The following is an 18,523-nucleotide window of genomic DNA, read 5'->3' as shown; positions in this document are numbered from 1 at the left end:
TATTTTACTTTACTATCATAGAGTTATCTCATATCTGTTTCAATTGAAAGTATTTCTGCTCAGTCTGCAAATAGAAAAGAACTAGTCAGTATAGTCTTTATATAAACTGTTTTATAACTAGCAAATATTCAGTCTTCCCTTGCCTTTCTCTAGACAAAACAATCTAATTCCTTTAACATTTTCCTTATGAGGTATAAGATAACTTTTCTGGTGAGTTTTGATTTCTTACTCCATGTTTTATTTTATCTTGTCAATTTTACCCCCAAGGTCTAATGCTGCAGTCTCAATCAATTTTTTTTTTCCTGTTAATATCTCTGTAACTCCTGACTATCCTAAAATGACTTATCTCTCCTCCTAGACTTCTTTGTCAACCACTTCCACTTACCTAAATCCACCCAATACATCCCTGAGAACCTGGTAACCTTTCTCAAAATTGCACAAGGATTGTATATAACACCAAGAACTCCACCAAAGCATGTGTCAAGTAGCATTCCAGTACCCAAAAGTATTCCACTAACCTTCCCTCTCTGCCAAAACAAGTACATTAGAATATAGTTACTAAGAATACCATAGTAAAAAACACATCTCAATTTATCTGCTAAAAAGAAACAAAAAAACACCCCACAATCCCTAAAAAGACAGTGACCTGTAAACAATTCTGTTATACCACAGAATTTTACACCCATAGCTCCCAAAGCTGCTTCTATACAAACCTAGGCCTAATTCTGATCACTTACCTTGTTTCAATGAGGTAAGCAGTATATGTCTCTTGCATGTTCATGGCATTTCTTCCAGTTCGTTTTTCTGCTTCTGACACACTAATTTCTATCTTCTTCAACCAAAAATTGTTTTCTGTCATCTGGATAAAAACAAAAACAAAACGAAAAACACCTTTAAGATGGTGATGAAAAACACCCCTGCTATTATAATAAAATCCACTATTGGTCCATATTTCAAGCTAGGTTCTTGTATTTCTTAAATTGCTGGGATTAGCTAAATGACAGCAACAAAAACACTTTATCAGCATACTGTAGCACATTAAGCTTTTCTAGAAGCTATTTTAACAGATATCATACATTTAATTATTGAAGCATAGATAAAATAGGTGAAAAAAATAAAATATAGACATTTCATGTGAGCAAGAATAAATCTATATAGAAATACATAAGGAAAAAATCTAAGAACACTTTGTATAAAGGTGAATGAGTCTCAATATTGATATCTAATTTTCTATTTTACCAAGCTCTCTCGAAATAAAGTACTATACATATGCCAAAAGAAAAGATTTTCATTAGGCAGTTTAATTTTTTTTTTTAAAAGCAGGAGTCATCTTATATTCAACTTTAAATTTAACTAAACTTTTTTGGCAGTAGTTAACCCAGGGTGATACTTTACACAGAAAATTAAGGTTATGTGCTATAACAGAAAAAGCTATGTAGTAGTGCAAAAAGTTAAATCAGTGATAAATAAAGATGACAACACTCAGGAAGTGCCCCCATAACGCTGAAGAAAAATGGAGAAAGTAAAATGCTAAAGGAAGATAAAGGACAGAGAATGTTTTTAGTCAACAAAAACAGAAATCATGCAGTCATCGAACAAGACATTTTTACAAAATATAAGTTGTATGTTTATGTACTAAGATAAAAATAAGAGACAGAAGAAATCATTCGATTAAAAGAAAGCTCAAGAAATTACATAACCACAAACCACTCAACATCAGGATTGTGAAGTCCTCATTGGTTGAGATATACATATAAAAATCATAATTTTGGCCAACAGGAAAGCACTATGATTTACTGCCTTCAATTTCAGTTAAAAATTCCCTGAATTCTGTAAGCACACAACTGATAAAGCAAATTATCTTCCCAGAGAAAAAGATAATGTATGAGTCATGAATTCACTCTGTTATGCCACCCAGTTTCACAGAAGGGAAAAAAAAAAAAAAAAAAAAACCTAAGAGAATACCATCAGCTTTCAAAAAAACTAAAGAATGGCATAATAATACCAGCAGGGTTTAAAAGATATAAAATTGCTGTTGATACTAAAGCACAAACAATGCCAAGAATAATCCAACTGATACCACAATTGCTAAAAGAACACATTCAATAGGTTTAGAAATGAACTGATTTGATGACTGGAAGATGAGACCAGGGACATATTTTAAAGAGAGATACAATATTTTAGATGTATTCAAAGTAAACTCTTACCAGTGTGAAGAATATCATTAAAGAGTAATGCTATACTTGTATCCAGAGGAAGAACGTCCCAAATATAGGTGTCAGATGTGTGAATCACTACTTTCCACCTGACTTAAGATTAAATAACTACCTGAAACTAAATAAATGTAGAAAGTGGACATATTCAAAAGGCTGATGAAATTATTTCCAATTCAAGGAGTAAAAATGAATATAATCTATTTTAAGTGTTTTAAATGTTGCAAAGTGAAGACAGTAAAATTAAGCATAAAGCACATCATAGTGACAAAAGGGACAATAAGAAACTATTAGTTCAATAACTAAATATTTATTGAGTATCCACAATGCCAGTCATTAGGAAGGAGAGGATAACTGAAACTAGGTGCCCGAGTTCAGTAATTCACTGCTTGCTTGCTTGAGAAATTCTCAACCCTCCAGTGAGCTTCTGTCCACCTCAGGCACTCTTTAAGATTTAAAACAAAATGAAGGCTAACTTTAATATAACAATTTTTAGGGCTATAAATGAAAAAAGTAGAGTGTCTATAGTATTTAATTTAATCTTATCTAAATTGCATACTAAAATATATTGTTATATTGAAAAGTATAGAAAAAAGATAAAATTAAAAAAGATAAAAATAAGCAGATTGAAATGAACATGGAGCTAACTCAGAAAAGAATGAAAAGAAAAATAAAATAGCAAAAATATATTTTGGGCAGTAAAACATTGCAAGAAATCCAATCAGTAAGGAGATCTGCCAGAATGCTGAGAAACAAAGACCTAAAAAATCAAAAATGACGAAAGATGATAAAAAAGGAAAACTAAGAACCAATGTTTAATTAACGGAAGATCTTGAAGAAGAAATGAGAAGAAACAAAACAGAAATAATAACCTTCAGTATAAAAACAGAAACAAACAAAAATCCTTCCTGAATTGAAAAAAATTCTAGGGCTTCAAATTTTTGAAAGGTATGGGCCACATTTAATGGATTAGAAAATTTAAACAGTTCCAGCATAAAGAAAAAAAAAATCCTAACAAAATTAAGGCGAAAAAATAAGAAACAAGATCACTACAAAAGAATAAAGACCAGATTTGCCTTAGACTTCACAATAAGTGACAAATTAGCATCATGCATAGAACATGCGTGAATTTTATAAAACATACTAACACACTGTTCTTTAAACCTATACTTAATCCCAGCAGGATTTTCTGTAGAAACTGATAAATGGTTCCTAAAATTTATATATAAATACAAAGGACCTAGAATAGCCAAAGCAATTTTGAAAAATAACAAGTTACAGAAACTATACTATCTGGTTTCAACTTATTAAACAGCTGAAATAAGCAAGGCAGTGTGGTATTAGCAAAAGAGAGACAGAGATCAATGGAACAGAAAGAAGAATCCAGAAATAAATCCTTACATTTAAGGTCAACTGTTTTAACAAACACACCAAGGCAGGTCTAAAAGGAAGCAGAGTCTGTAACATGTTGTGCCGGGACAGCTTAATACCCACATGCCTGCCCCCCACACCAAATTTTAGACCCTTTAACTCATATCATATGCAAAATTAACTCAAAATAACTTATACAACCAGATATAAGAGCTAAAACTGAAATTTCTAGGATAAAATTTTCACAATCTTTGGATATGCAGAGTTTTCATACGCAACACCAAAAGCACAATCCTTTTATGGAAAAACTGACTTCATAGGGGACTTGACCAAAATTAAAAACTTTTGCTCTTCAAAGAAACTGTAAAGAAAAAGAAAATAGCCACAAACTGGAGGTGGGGTGGAGGTGCGAGGAATATCTATCTGCAAGTCACATTATCTGCTTAAAGACTTGCATCCAGAATATCTAAAAAACACATACAACTCAATAAGACAACTTAAAAAATGAACAAAAGATCTGAATAGACATTTCAACAAAGAAGACATACAAATGGCAATGAGTACATGAAATGATTCTCAACATGATCAGTCATTAGGAAAATGAAAATTAAAACCATTTTACATTCATCAGAATGGCCATTAAAAAAAAAAAACAACAACAGACAATGCCAAAAGCTGACAAGGATATGGAGAAATATGACCCTCATATGTTGTTGGTGGTAATGTTCAATGGTATTTCTACTTTGGAAAAGTGGTAGTTTCTTAAAAAGTTAAATATAAACTTACCATATAACCCAGCAATTATACTCCTACAAATCTAACTCTAGAAAAAGGTAAACACATATCCACATAAAAACTTGCATGTGAATGAATGTTCATAGCAGTAATAGTCATAACAGCTTAAAACTGAAAACAAATCCAATGTCCCTCGAATGATGAACAGATAAAATGTGATATATCCACACAATCAAAAACTATTCAGTAATAAAAAGGGAACTCCTAATACATGCTATAACATGGATGAACCTCAAAAACATTATAAGGCTGACAGATTGTAAGATTCCATTGACATGAAATACCTCAAAAAACAAACGTATACAGAAAGCACAGTGGCTGCCTAAGGCTAAGGGTGGGAAGGGAAATTAACTACCAAGAGGAAGGAGGGAGGGGATTGTGCGGGATGACAAAAATGTTCTAAAACTGGGTTGTAGTGATGGCTGCACAACTCTGCAAAATACTAAAAATTACTAAATTATATACTTATAATGAGTGAATTTTATGGTATATGAATACCTTAATAAAGTTCTTTAAAAATAAAATCCATGAGTCCATAGTGAAATAAACAAATAAATACAAGATATTTTCATAGTTTCGAAGTATGTTCCCACACTATTAATTACAAAGGAAAAAAAGAATACCTATAACAGAGAAACCTGGCAGAAAAAGTGATCAAAGTTCTAGGGTAAATCCAAATCACGTACAAACTGATAAGATGCAATTAGAACATAGCATTACTTTAGTGGCAATTTATGCCAAACACATAACCTGACTTTAATCATGAAAAAATGTCAGGCAAACCCAAATTGAGGGACATTCTACAAAATAATTGGTTTCTAATCCTCAAAAGAATCAAAGTCACAAAAGTAAAGACTGAGAAACTTCCACATGGAAGCAGACTGGAGAGAAAATAAAACTAAATGCAATGCATGTGTTTGAACTGGATCACTTTGCTCTGAACAAAGGATTAGACAGTAGTAATTTATCAATGTTATTTTCCTGATTTTGATGGCAGTACTGCAATTATACAGGACAGTGTCCTTATTTGCCCTTGAAATGCTAAAAGTTTGGAGGATGAAATGAGGGAGTATCATGATAGCAGCTTACTCTCAAATTCACAGCAGCTTACTCTTAAATTTGGGGGAAAGGGTTCTTTGTACTGTGCTTCTTTATATAAATTTGAGATCACTTCTATAGATGAGATTATTTTTTAAAAAATTTAAATAGTCATTACATTTACATTAGCAATTTGTCTCAGTTGTTTTGGAGAAGGAAAAAAACAAAGATACATGCCTTCCAAATCATTGCAGAGATAAAACCAAAGAAATTATGGTTCACAAAGGAAGACCCAAAAACCAAAATAAAGTATAAAATATGACAGAATAAAAGCAACTAAAAATAAAGCCGGTTAAGATAATAAATGCAAATGTTTTAAATTCCCTGTGGCAATGGACAAACACAAATAAGGGAAACCAGGGTAGCATCAGGCCAAGCAGGTAATCAGGAAAATGTAAAAGTATGTAATTAGAAGAGGATCGTTTCTTTCTCAGGTTAGTTAACCAGCTTGCCAGAATTTGAATCTCATCTCAACCATAGATTAGCTGTGTAATTCTGGGCAAATTATTTAACCTGTGCTTCAGTTTCCTCATCTGTAAAATAGAGACAAAAGTACCTAACACGTAATGTTGCTGGGAACATTTTATGAGTAATGCATGTTTTTAAAGTTGCCTAGTACAAAAGCAAGAGCTCAAGTATTACCCAGCACCTATTATTTGTAGATTTAAGTTTTTCAGATTATGAAAGCTAATACATACTAATGAACAAAAATTGAAATGTATAGGAAAAAATTAAGTAAATATAAATCACCTGTACCCCATAACCCAGCACGAACTATGGTTGATATATTGGTATACTTAGAATCTTTTTTTCTAGGTGTGATGCTTCTGTATTATTGAAATAGGTCAGAAATCTGAAGCTTACAAAGTATCATCCATTAAATCTACTCCCCTTATGAGATATGTCTACATAGAGTCAAAGGTAGCTTTGACCGCCCCCCCAACTAAAAAAAAGTGTTTAGGCCTAATAGTGAAGTTTACTTCAGCTGTTATTTCCTAAATAACTAAGAAAAATAGGGTTATAATACATGGCCTGTTTTCTTGCATTTTTTATCTATAAAAATATATTTTTTAAAAAGAGCACAGTTACTCAGTAAATACTTTTACTTAAAATAAATTGTAAGTTAAAATTTTTAAAAGTATAAGTTTGAACAGTTTTCCAAACTGAGTTACAACACATGGTTCATGAAATTAATTTGGTGGGTTGATACCAACATTTCTTTTTAATGATAAAAACAAAAAATATCATAGGGCATTGCATGAAGTAATTGTTAACTGTTGTTTCTTGAAACAAACACATGTATGAAAGTGCATGTATGCTGATTGTGATGTAAAATATATTTTGTACTATGAGTTGCCTTCAAAAATATCTGAGAGCTGCTGAGGGAGAAAACGAGAAAAACATTCCCGAGTATGATTTAATCGTCTGCTGCTAAACTGATAAACTCTGTTAACTACACCTATACATTTTCTTTTTCTTTGTTGTTTCCCTCATCCAGAAATGGCTCAAAGTCTACTCCCAGTTCTGGCCTACTTCCACTCAGTTCCTTGCTGCCAATCAGCAAAGGTACTAATTATATAGGAATCTTTAAGCACCAGCTGCTCAAGCACTCTTTGCCTCCACCAGCACTCCCAGGACTAGAGTGCTCTCCCCTCAAAAGATTGCTCAGGCAGTGGTTCTTCTTCAGGAAAATACTTTTAAATGCCAACTCAATGGAATATACCATCCTAAAAAAGAAGTATTCTCACTTCCATTCTCTTACTATTTCCCCTCTCGTCTGCCAGGACTAATTACTACTGTCTTGCAGATTAGATTCCTCTCTCATTTTTCCATTTTCCAAAATACTTAAAATAGAACTAACAATACTTAGAATGCATTCCTCCTTTTGGGGAAAAAGCACAAAAGGAAAAGGAAGGATACCTCTAATTAAACAACAGAAAGAAAAAGGACTAAAGAATAACAGAAAGAAAAAGAAGAGACTACAAAATAAGAGCTTATAGCCAAATTTAAAGAATTAGTAACGTTTAAAACCAGAAGAAACTTAGAACTCTTAGGCAGTGTTTGTTTCTACTACCCCTAGGTGTAGGGCAATTGGTACAAATTATTCTGTCCAAATTTTGGAGAACTGAAAATAAGACTGATGAGGTGAGCTTTTTGCCATCTCTGTACACTATCTGTATAGCTGTTTTTGTGGTTTAAAAAAAAAAAAAGGCTTGATAAATCAACACAACCTTTATGTCTTTTTTTCTTTAAACTACAACTTAACAAAAATTAAAAAAAAATTTTAAATACAGTATTGGAGCAATTTATGAGACTATTTATTATTATTATTATTATTATTATTATTGTTTTTTTCAGAATGAAGCCACATGGTTTAATGCAGGGGTCCCCAACCCCTTGGACGCAGAATGGTACAGGTCCATGGCTTGTTGAGAACCAGGCCTCACAGAAGGAGCTGGGCAACAGGTGAGTCAGCGAAGCTTTGTCTGTATTTGCTGCCGCTCCCCAGCATCACCGCCTCAGCTCCACCTCAGACCATAAGGCATTAAAATCTCACAGAAGCACCAGTGCCTGATGCCAAAAAGGTTAGGGGCAGAGCACTAATTTCAAAGCCTGGGACACCTGGGTCCGAATCCTAGCCATGCCACTACCTTGTGACCTTGGCCAAATCACTTATTTCTGAGCCTCAGCTTCATCTTTATCTATCTTTGGGGGGTAATTTTGAAAATTAAATGAAAAGTCGAGCCTTATAAATGCACAGAGCACACAAACAACTTACCTTTCTGCACAGACCACATTCCTATCAACAGTAGCAACATAGCTATAATTATAACAATCTCAACTGGGTATAAACAAAAGGGAAATTCCTGGTGATTCTGAAATATTTGTCCAAATGTCTTATGTCTCTGAATTATATAATTGGGGAGATGCTCTAGGAAACGCTCTAAATTTGGTCACTAACGGATGGTCTCTTAGAACACAAACATCTTCCTAAAGAGTCAGGAAATACTATGCAACTACAACTTTTACTGTATAATGTCATCTTCGGGTTTTCACACATCTTAAAGTGAACACACACAGATTTTTTAAATGAGATATTTAGAATCACTTTTAAATTAGCCTAAATGGATTTTATACTATAGTTTCAACTTCATACTACTTAAGTCTCTACAGAATTTCACAAAAAAATTACCAAATTTTTATCATCATAACCAAATTAACCTCATGATGTAGCTAACGAAAGATATACTTCTTACTTTTTGAAACAACCTAAATTGCTTTAACACATATCCACATGATCGGCAAATATTTTAAATTCTGAAAATATTAAGTATTGATAAGGCACTACTGATAGGAGAATAAAATGGTATAGTCACTTAGGAAAACATTCTGGCACTACCTGCTAGGGTTGAACATGCTATTACTTTACAATCCAGCAACTGCTCTCCTAAGTTTATATTATACTCTCAGACATTTGCACCAAAAGATATATAGGAAGAAGTTCATGGTAGTGGAAATTTTTTAGAAATAGCAAGAATCTTGTAACAACCCACCATCTGTAAACAGGAGGAGAAATCAACTGTAGAATTATCTATTAAATGGCATACTATAAGGCCACAAATAGAAACTCACTAAGTCACATTTTGGATGGATCCCAAAAAGAAAGGAAGTCATAGTATAATTATTACACTTATGTAAATTTCCAAATTAAGTAAAATTAAATAATATATTGTTTAGGAATACATACTGATAAAGATTATAAAGAAAAGCAAGAAAACTGTTAATATAAAATTCAAAATACTGATTACCTCTGTGGTGGAGGAAATGGATATAACCCAGGAGAACATAGAGGCGTCAAAGGAACTGCAAATTATTTTGTGAGAACCTTCTCTGCATTAATGACATACTTCACAATAATTTTTTTTAAGAGAAAGAAAAACTAAGCTACAGATGGGAACCTGAATAAAAAGTAAATCATGTAAGAGCTGTAATTATGCACTACAGAATACACACACTTCTCTCACATTTAATGAGATTCTAACCTCTCCACAAATAATTCTAGAATTTAGAAAAAATTAAAGGAAAAATTTAAAATTCACCCCAAAAAAGTCTTCATGCTACTCTATATATATTTTGCCATCAAGTGAGCAAAAACCTTCAACTCCTGTGTTGAAGTCCCCAGCTGTCTAGTCTCTAAACTTGGTCTTACCAGTTGCAATCAGCAAATAAATTTAATTTTTCTTTATCCATAAGGTAATTTTACATGAGCACTAACACCTGTTCCAGAAAAAAAAATAGAAGCAAAACGGATGAGCAATGCACACTCAAGGTAGAGTGGTCTTACGTGGAGCACTAACTAGACTGAGTTTCTGAAACGCTTCATTTAACCTGGCCTACTCCTCATGCATTAATGCGTGAAAACACTTTGGAATGAAAGCAATTACAAATATAAAATGATGCGTTTTTTTTCTTCTCCTCAAGCAAATGTAAATTACTAATTACCAAAGGGACTTTACAAAGCAGCTACGTGGGATACTTATGATGTCTCCATTGGGAAATACAGCACTGAGCCATAAATGAAGAAATTACAGCCAAAAAAGGAGTCTAAAATTTTTTAACGTGTACTTTTCCTTAAATCTAACACTTTCTTCAATTTCCTAAAGGCAGCACTAAGCCAACCACCCTTATTGTCCCAGACTTGTTTCTCGAGTCCCCCATTCTCTTCCTTCTCAAACACCGCGCTGCCCACTCCCCAACCCATTCCCCTCGATGCCTCCATTAAGCCACGTCCTCTGCACAACCCCTTGCCAGACTGCCAGAAACATCAGGGGCCTCTCCGGGCCCAAACCTCCGGGCTCCCCGACCTGTGAAAACCGCACCTGCTCCATCCAGCCTGGCCCGTCCCGGGCGTCCACCTCCACGCCCACGTAACCGCACTCACAGATACCCTCCGCTCCCGTCGCTGCCGTCCTCTCGACGTTCCCCCCTTGGCCTGGCAGCACCTGGCCAGGACCCCCTTTTTCCACTGAGCCACTACACCTGTAGCCCCGCCTTTCTGCCCCGCTTCCCGGTCACCGCTGGGCCTCGCGGCAGAGCCCACTCGCCCCCGGCAGCCTATCCCAGCCCGCTAGGCCACGACACAGGCCGGGCGGCGTCTGCCGCCCCTTCTCCTCACCGTGCCGTCCCCGGCGCCCTCATCGCCTCGGGCCCCCTCCGATTCCTCACCAACCGCAGCCTCCAGCCCAGCGTCGGGATGACCCAGTGGCTCGAGAGGCGCGGGCTGCAAAAGCCGCTCGAGATCCGGCGATGCCTGTTCCATGGCTGCAGGTCGGCACCGCGGGCCCAGTGCGCCTGCGCGCCCTCCGCCCCGCCCCTCCGCCCCGCCCGCGGCCACCCCTCTAGGCCCCGCCCCCTCCGTCGCCTGGTGGTGGAGTCCGTGAGGGCTCCCGGGCTAGGGCTGGAGTTGGCGCTGGGGTCAGTGTGCAAGGGTGGGCCTGCAAAGAAACTGTTCAGCTACTAAGCCAGGAGATCCCGAAATCCGGGAGAACTGATGGAGGGAGAGAAATCGAGAAAGGCAAGGGGAAGGTGAAGACCAGAGTAGGTATTGGAAACATTCAGGTTGGCGATCAGCTAAAGAAAATTTGAAACTCAAAAGAAATTGGAGGCCGCTGTCTGACATTCTCCTTCTTGTCCTCTGTCTTGCCTGCCATTATTCGTTCTGTTTTTTTTCTCTAGAAAGGTCAGAGCGGCATAAATTATTAACTTTCGGAAGGTTGAGTAACTCATTCAGCAAAAGGTAACACTTCGAAGTGTTTGAGAGTAGTGAAGGGCTTGACCGGAGCAGTGTTTGATTTCTATTCTAAGTGTTTCATGAAGCCCAGGAGATTTCTGATAATTTTCTACAAATATTTGGAATTTGCAGAACCACTTCCTTGACAAGCAATCGCTGTGGCAACGTGATGGGAAACGCTCACTAGGTATGCCAGACTGTGAATACCCTGAGGTACCTCCTATACGAAGTCTGGTCAATCACCTTTCAAAGAGAAAAACTGGTCTTTATGTCGAAATACGTAGCTATTTCAAGCTGTGGTGCACAATTTCCTCCTCTTCCTTGCATGTTTTCTCTGGCCTGGTGGTGAATTTCTCATTCACCCTAAAACCTTTAGTTATCAAATCTAAGTGCTAATATTACATTGTCATAAATTGGTTATGACCTTTCTCATATTATATTACAATTATTTATTTATAATTGTCTGTCTGCCCCAACTAGACTTTGGACTCCTTTAAGACAGGGACCCTGTCTTATTATATTTTTCTCTTACCAAACCTAGGACATTTACTCAATAAATATTTGAAGACATTTTATCAGTTTATTAGGGATCATTCATGCTAGGCAAATTCTCAGGAAACATTTTTAACTCAGGAGAATATTTTATAACAGGAGGGATAGATATCTTTTCAGGGACAGATTGTATTTACTACTCTATGTCCTTTATCCAGTTTTGAGATAAATATGGAGAAAATTAGGTTCTAGAGCCATCAGGATAATTTCTCTGGGCTGGTGACTTGAGTATCTCATCCTGCAGATAGTAGGAACAAGAAAGAAGGCTCTGGACAAAGCGTCACCTGAGGGAAGGCCACAGTGCTCTCTGCAGTTTCTGAAAAAAAGAAGAAGAAATAGAGAGAGAGAAGAAAGAAAAAAAGGAAAGAAAGAAGGAAGGAAGGGAGGGAGGGAAGGAGGAAAGGAGAAAGGAAGGAAGGAAGGAATTAAAACATTTTTCCCCAAAGCAGCCTAAGATGGTTGTTTATGGTTAGCTATTCACTCACTTGACCCAGAAAACCTCACAAAATCATGCAAATCAAGAGGTTTGACTCTTCTTTCAATCAAGGGTATGCATATCCGAAAAGCCACCAAATATTTGAAGGATATCACTTTACAGATGCAATATGTGCCATTCCATCATTAAAATGGGGGAGTTGATAAGTGTGCCCAGGCCAGTGGGGCTGGCCCCAGGGTTGATAGCCTAAAAAGAGTGCTAAATTTTTGTTTCACATGCTTAAAAATGCAGAGAGTGATGCTGAACTTAAGGGTTTAGATGTAGATTCTCTGGTCATTGAATGCATCCAGGTGAACAAAGTTCCCAAGATATCTGCCCACAGAACTTACAGAGCTCAGTGGGCAGATTAACCCCTTTATAAACTGAGCTCTCCCTGCTGCACTGAGATGATCCTCACTGAAAAAGAGTAAATCGTTTCTAATCCAGAAGAGGAGGTTGCACAGAAGAAAAAGATACCCCAGAAGAAATTGAAGAAACCAAAACTTGCGGCCCGGCCCCAACCCCATCCCATCTCGCATTTTAGTGTCAGTACAATGACATCAGTCCTTGTTCACAGCATAATATCTAATCTGCCCCTTTCCTGTTAATACTACCATCTTCCTTTGGGGCAAATTCCCCACTGTGTGAGGAATTTGTGTGTCTTCTTGTGTGCCTTCTATTGCAGCCTCCCATTACAATTGAAGAATTCAGATCCTTCTTTTACTCTCTCTGGGCAAATTATTTCAAGTCAACCACTCAGACCCTGAAACTCCCAGGACTTTGAATCTTGGATAAGAGGGAATACTGGAGATTTGAGCAATAATCAGTCAGTGGTAGCGCTAGGGCCAGACTGTTCCCAAGCCATGTATTTCTATGGGTTCTGTGCCAAGTCTCCAGAGCTACCTTGATTCTGTGACTTTCTGAGCCTGAATCACCAGCCTTAATTCCATGAGCTCCTGATATCCTTCCAGGATTTTCTCTGTTAGCTTCATATGACTAGAGCTTGTTCTATTCTATGCAGCACAGAGCTGTAACTGAAGCTCCTGTCTATTCAACTGACCATGCAACATGCAACACTTGCCCTGTCCCAAGCAGTCTCCTTGTCTGCCAAGGCAGTTATACAAACTGATTCATGCCTATATGCCCTGGAGAAGACTGGAATATACACCCCAAATCACCAAAACCACATTCTAAATCCTATGGCTTGAGAAACTCCCCCGAAGTCCTACTAGCAAGCCAGCAACTGGAATCTTCAGCAGCTAAAAATCATGGCAGTCGCAAAAGGACAGAAATATTTCTCCCCTCCCAGATGACTTAAATATGCTTTGATAGAGGTCATCTGAAGCAAATAGTTGTTCACACTATAACTAAGAAACTCAAACCAGATAGGTTAGGAAAAAATACTGTGGCAGATTATTGGCAGGGTACTTTGGGACAAGTAAGCCTGTGCCACCACTCAACTAACATTGTATGTATGAGCAACAGCTTACCTGTTAGGGTACTTTGCAACCTCAGAAGCACCTGGCAATTGTCTCTAGAAATGCAGTTTTCTTTGGTATTCATAAGCCTGATCTTTGTTTGAAAACTAGGGCTGCCTGAAAGTTACTAAGGATTTATTACATAATTCTGACTGAGAATGGGGGAGTATACAGGGAGTGGTGATGTATTTTTTGGTTTTGTTCTGTTGTTTTACTTTCTTCTCCAAAATTAGATTAAATTTATTTGGGTGTTTCATTTGGGGAGATTTTTTTTTTTAGGAGTTCACAGACATAGGTCACCCCGTCCTAAACAAATAAGTAAAGACTCCGCTCTGAGAAGAATAAGATAGACCCCCCATTTCAGGGAACCAGACTATAGGTTATAGGATTGCTGCGAGAACAAAAGCTCATCCAACTGTTTGTTTCTGCTTAATGAAATTAGTAGTTGAAGAGGATCTAAGTATGTCACATACATTCACTGTTTAAGGGTACTCAGGATTCGTTTTCATCAGATATGGAAGACACATAGACATGGAAATGACTGTCATGAAGAAAGACTTTTTTGTACTCACAGATCCCTAGAAATAGGCATGCCATTACAAGGACCACACAGAGAAGCAGAGTGAAGGGAAAACATGGGCACAGCTTTTAGTGTGGTTTCTGTGGAAAGAATGGGTGCAGTGGCATAAACGGATTTAGGATTGGTTAGTTTGAATAATCTCCGCAGGTTCTGGGCCATAAGGGCTGTCCTTAGTTGTCTGGTAGCTGCCCCTGGGGTGGTTAGGAGAGGGGATTTGTAGCCCAGAGGGTAAGAGTCCGTAAAGGAGGTGGTTGGCAGTATGGGCTCTGGACCGGTTGATTACGTATGAAAGATGCACGGGTAAGCAATCATTTACTACCTCTAAGAATTGAGGATCCCTGGGAGGGGCAGTCTCTCAAGGGTCAGCAAAGCCCTAAGATGTCAAAGTATCATAGAATAAAAAGACATGATTCATACATTTACAGATAAACAGAATTGTATTAACATATGCACAGTCATACACACACACACAGTGACACGTATGTGCAGAAATATGTGAAATCGCAATTAGATTAGAAGGAATTTCAGAAGTCATGAAGTCCAACTTTCTTTCTACCTGATGCTTAAACTTCCTGCCAACATACCTACCATAGGGTTATCCAGATTCCTGTTTGTAAATAATACCGTGGATAAGAATCACACAATTTGTTTTTAATGAACTTTAATTTTTTTCTTGCTACAGAAACAATGTATATGACCATTTTTAAAACTCAGGAAATACCCACACGCAAAAAGAAGAAATAAAAATTATTGATAATACTGAGATTCAGAAGCAAGCACTATATTTTTGAACAGTCTTCCCCCACCCCCCACCCTATGGACATACATAATATAATCCATAAATATAGGATCATGTTTTATAAACTGTTTTGTATGAAATCTGCTCTTGTGTACCCAGCACTGTACTCTGAACATCTTTGCTCACTTGGACTTGCCCTTCTCCTGTTATTGGAAGCTGAATCTAAGAATGGAAGGTGCATGGACGGAATCTCCATTCATAATCGGCATTGCTAAACCATCCTCCAAAATGTACTGTGTTACATTTCCACCCATGATGTTTGAGAATGCACATTTCCCCTTACTAACGTCAATTGTGGGTTTTTAAATCTCTGCCTCTAAGAATTGAGGATGGAAAAAAAGTAATATCATTGGTGTTTTAACCTTGATTTGTTTTTATATCTTGTACCTTACCACTTTTTGAGACAAACCATTTCTTCTTTGTCTGGTTTTGGCTTCTTCATCTATTGAATTGACTATCTGCAGAAAAATTTCAACTACTCGTGGCCTGTCTTTTGACAGATCTAACAATTTAAGTATTCTATATCTGTATTCGTAAGGAATATTGGCCTATAATTGTCTTTTTCCAGAATGTCTTTGCCAGGTCTTGATATTTAGGCAATACTTCCCTCAAAAAATGAGTTCAGAAGTGTTACCTCCTTCAGTAGTCTCCAATAAAGTTTGTGTAAGATTAGTGTTATTTCTTCCTCAAATTTCTGCTAAGATTCATCAGTGAAACAATCTGGGCCCAGAACTTTCTTTGTGAAGAATTTCTTTAAAAGTTCTGTTTTTCAAGAAATTTGCCCATTTCATCTAAGTTGTCAGATTTGTTGGCATAAAGTTGTTCATTATATCATCTTATTATCCTTTAATGTGTATCGGATCTGTAGTGATAACTCCTTTTTATTTTTGATGTTTGTGTTCTGTAACTTATGTTCCCTTTCTTTTTTCTTGATCCTTCAAACTAGGGCTTAACAACTTTTGTCGCTCTTTTTGCAACGAATTGACTTTGGCTTTGGTAATTTTCTCTCTGGTTTGTCTGTTTTCTTTATATTAATTTCTGTTCTCTATTATTTTCTTCTTTCTGCATATCTTGGATTTGCTTCTTTTCCTAGTTTCTTGAGGTAGAAACTTAGGTCATTAATGTTAAACTTTTCTTCTTTTTTAATATAAGTGTCTAAAGGTATAAATTTCCCTTTATCTGTTTTCTACAAAATTGGATACGTTTTCAATTATCATTAAGTTAGAAAAATGTTCTAATTTCTCTTGTGATTTCTTTTTTGACCCTTGGATTTTTTAGAAATGTGTTGTTTAATTTCCAAATCTTTGGAGTTCTAGATGTCTTGTTATTGATTTTTAGCTTAATTATTTTTTGGCGAGAGAACATAATCTGTAAGATTTTAATTCTTTTAAATTTATTGAGACTTGTTTTACAGCCCAGCAAGTATCTAACTTGGTGAATATTCCATGTGCATTTGAAAAGACTATTCTGCAGTTATAGAATATCTTGTTCTATAGATAACAATTAGGTCTAAGTGATTGATAGTGTTGTTCAAATCATGTCTAGCTTTACTGATTTGTCCAATTGTTCAGTTACTAGGAAGGGTGTTAAATTCCAACTATAATTATGGTATTGTCTATTCCTCCCTTTATATTTATGTCAATTTTTGCTTCATGTGTTTTGAAGTTGTACATTATGTACATACACATTTATGATTGTTATGTCTTTCTAATGGAATTGACATTTTTATCATTACAAAGTATCTTTTTATGTCTGCAAATACTCTTTGTCTTCAAGTCTATTTTGTCTATACTAATATGGCCAGAACCAGCTATATAATGCTTATATAGTTTTTTTTTTTTTCATTTAGTTATCTCTAACCTATCTGTATCATTATATTTAAAGTGTGTCTCTTATAGACAGTATATATAGTTGGGTCTAGTTTTTTTATTTATTCTGACATAGTGAATGATTTGATTTCTGCTTTTGGGAATTAAAATTATGAGCTCTTTAAAAAGCAGAAAAATTTTCCTTAAAAAGTATTGGGCATAAGGCAGGAAAGACAGAGGACTTCCAACATGTGGTGGTGCTTGGAGATGTCCTGACCCGCCTTCTCACTCCTAGTTCACCAATCACATCTTCTGAGAGGACACCCTCCCCCCCAAAAAAAACCACACACACCTCCTGTATTAGTTGCTTCACAATATTTAGTGCATTTTGTAAACTATTATCTGAGACTGCAGTTATCATTTTTCAGAATAACCTTAGCGTGTGTGCTGGTGTGTGTGTGGGCGGGGGGGGGGGGAGAGCGTAATAGGGGAGAGGATGCACTTGTGAATAAATTTAAATTAACATGAATCAGTTTTAAATATTTATGTCTTAGATGGAATCTTCTACTTGAAACTTTCATTCTCTCTATGCTATATTGACTACCACAGGGAACACTTTTTCTGTCACTTATCAGAGGCATGGCCCCTCTGTGGGGATCCCACTTCAGCCAACCACCCCTCAGAGAGCAGTGGTTCCCAGGGCAGCAAGACAAGGGGAGGGGCATGGCTGTGAATGCTGACTCTGAAGAGTAGCAATTAAGTGAGGGCAGGATGCAGGAGTGAGAGAGCAGCATCTGGGATCTTACCAACAAGCAGTCTGTCTCTTAAATATTCAGAAAGGGTCTATGGCCACGCCACCCTGAACAAGCCCCATCCTGTCTGATCTTGGAAGCTAAGCAGGGTCGGGCCTCGTTAGTACTTGGATGGAAGACCACCTAGGAAGACCAGGTGCTGTAAAAAATAATAATAATAATAGTAAAATAAGGGATCGTAAGATGACAAGATCCTTGCAGTCTGTGAGGGCAATCAAGGGTTGCCTTGCCTAAAAAAAAAAAAAAAAAAAAAAAAAAAAAATTCAGAATGGTGAGTAATAAACAGGCAAGAGGCAAGAGATGTGGGCTGTGGTGAATGATAACCTTTGGAAATTTTTAAAATCGGTGTGATAATGACTTTTCTAATCTATTTCACCCTTTCATTGACATCTATAGAACAATAAAGGACTTTCTAAATACTAGAAATAAATGCTAGTAAAGAACTTTATACTGAATTTTCTTCGCATTGTGTTGAGACTAGTTCTGTCTTTCCCTGATGTCGGGTTTTCCACGATCTCCTTCCCGTTAGCCCCCTTCATTGAAGGCTGACTTTTCTCCGTTCTTGCACTTCTCATCTTGGTTACTAACACTAGTGCCTGTCTCCTCTCCTAGGCCAGCGAGCTGGATGAAAGCAGGCTCTGTGCTTTAGTCCTCTGTGTGTCACCAATGCTTGGCACATAGTAGGTGTTCAGCACAGGTCTGCTGAATTAATCAATGAGTGGGGAAGGGGAAGCGGATATAAAACAAAACG

The 18,523-nt window shown here is 36.8% G+C and overlaps 1 protein-coding gene and 1 pseudogene across 1 annotated transcript in view; one reads left to right on the top strand and one right to left on the bottom strand.

The window, feature by feature from the left end:
• SNX4 (sorting nexin 4) overlaps window positions 1-10,821 on the bottom strand; it is a 49,406-nt gene extending 38,585 nt beyond the window's left edge. The window contains exons 1-2 of the mRNA XM_016135198.2: window positions 10,654-10,821; window positions 738-859 (exon numbers count right to left, since the gene is read on the bottom strand). Coding sequence (XP_015990684.1) covers window positions 738-859; window positions 10,654-10,797 — 266 coding nt within the window. The 5' untranslated portion in view covers window positions 10,798-10,821. The remainder of the gene's footprint in view (window positions 1-737; window positions 860-10,653) is intronic.
• Window positions 10,822-17,801: 6,980 nt separating this feature from the next.
• On the top strand, window positions 17,802-17,920 carry LOC118602044 (annotated as a pseudogene).
• Window positions 17,921-18,523: the final 603 nt, after the last annotated feature.

The sequence above is a fragment of the Rousettus aegyptiacus genome, unplaced genomic scaffold, assembly GCF_014176215.1.
Source record: "Rousettus aegyptiacus isolate mRouAeg1 unplaced genomic scaffold, mRouAeg1.p scaffold_m13_p_4, whole genome shotgun sequence".
Classification (NCBI taxonomy): domain Eukaryota; kingdom Metazoa; phylum Chordata; class Mammalia; order Chiroptera; family Pteropodidae; genus Rousettus; species Rousettus aegyptiacus.
The sequence above is the reverse complement of the archived record's forward strand: the minus strand, read 5'-3'. Positions and strand labels throughout refer to the sequence as shown.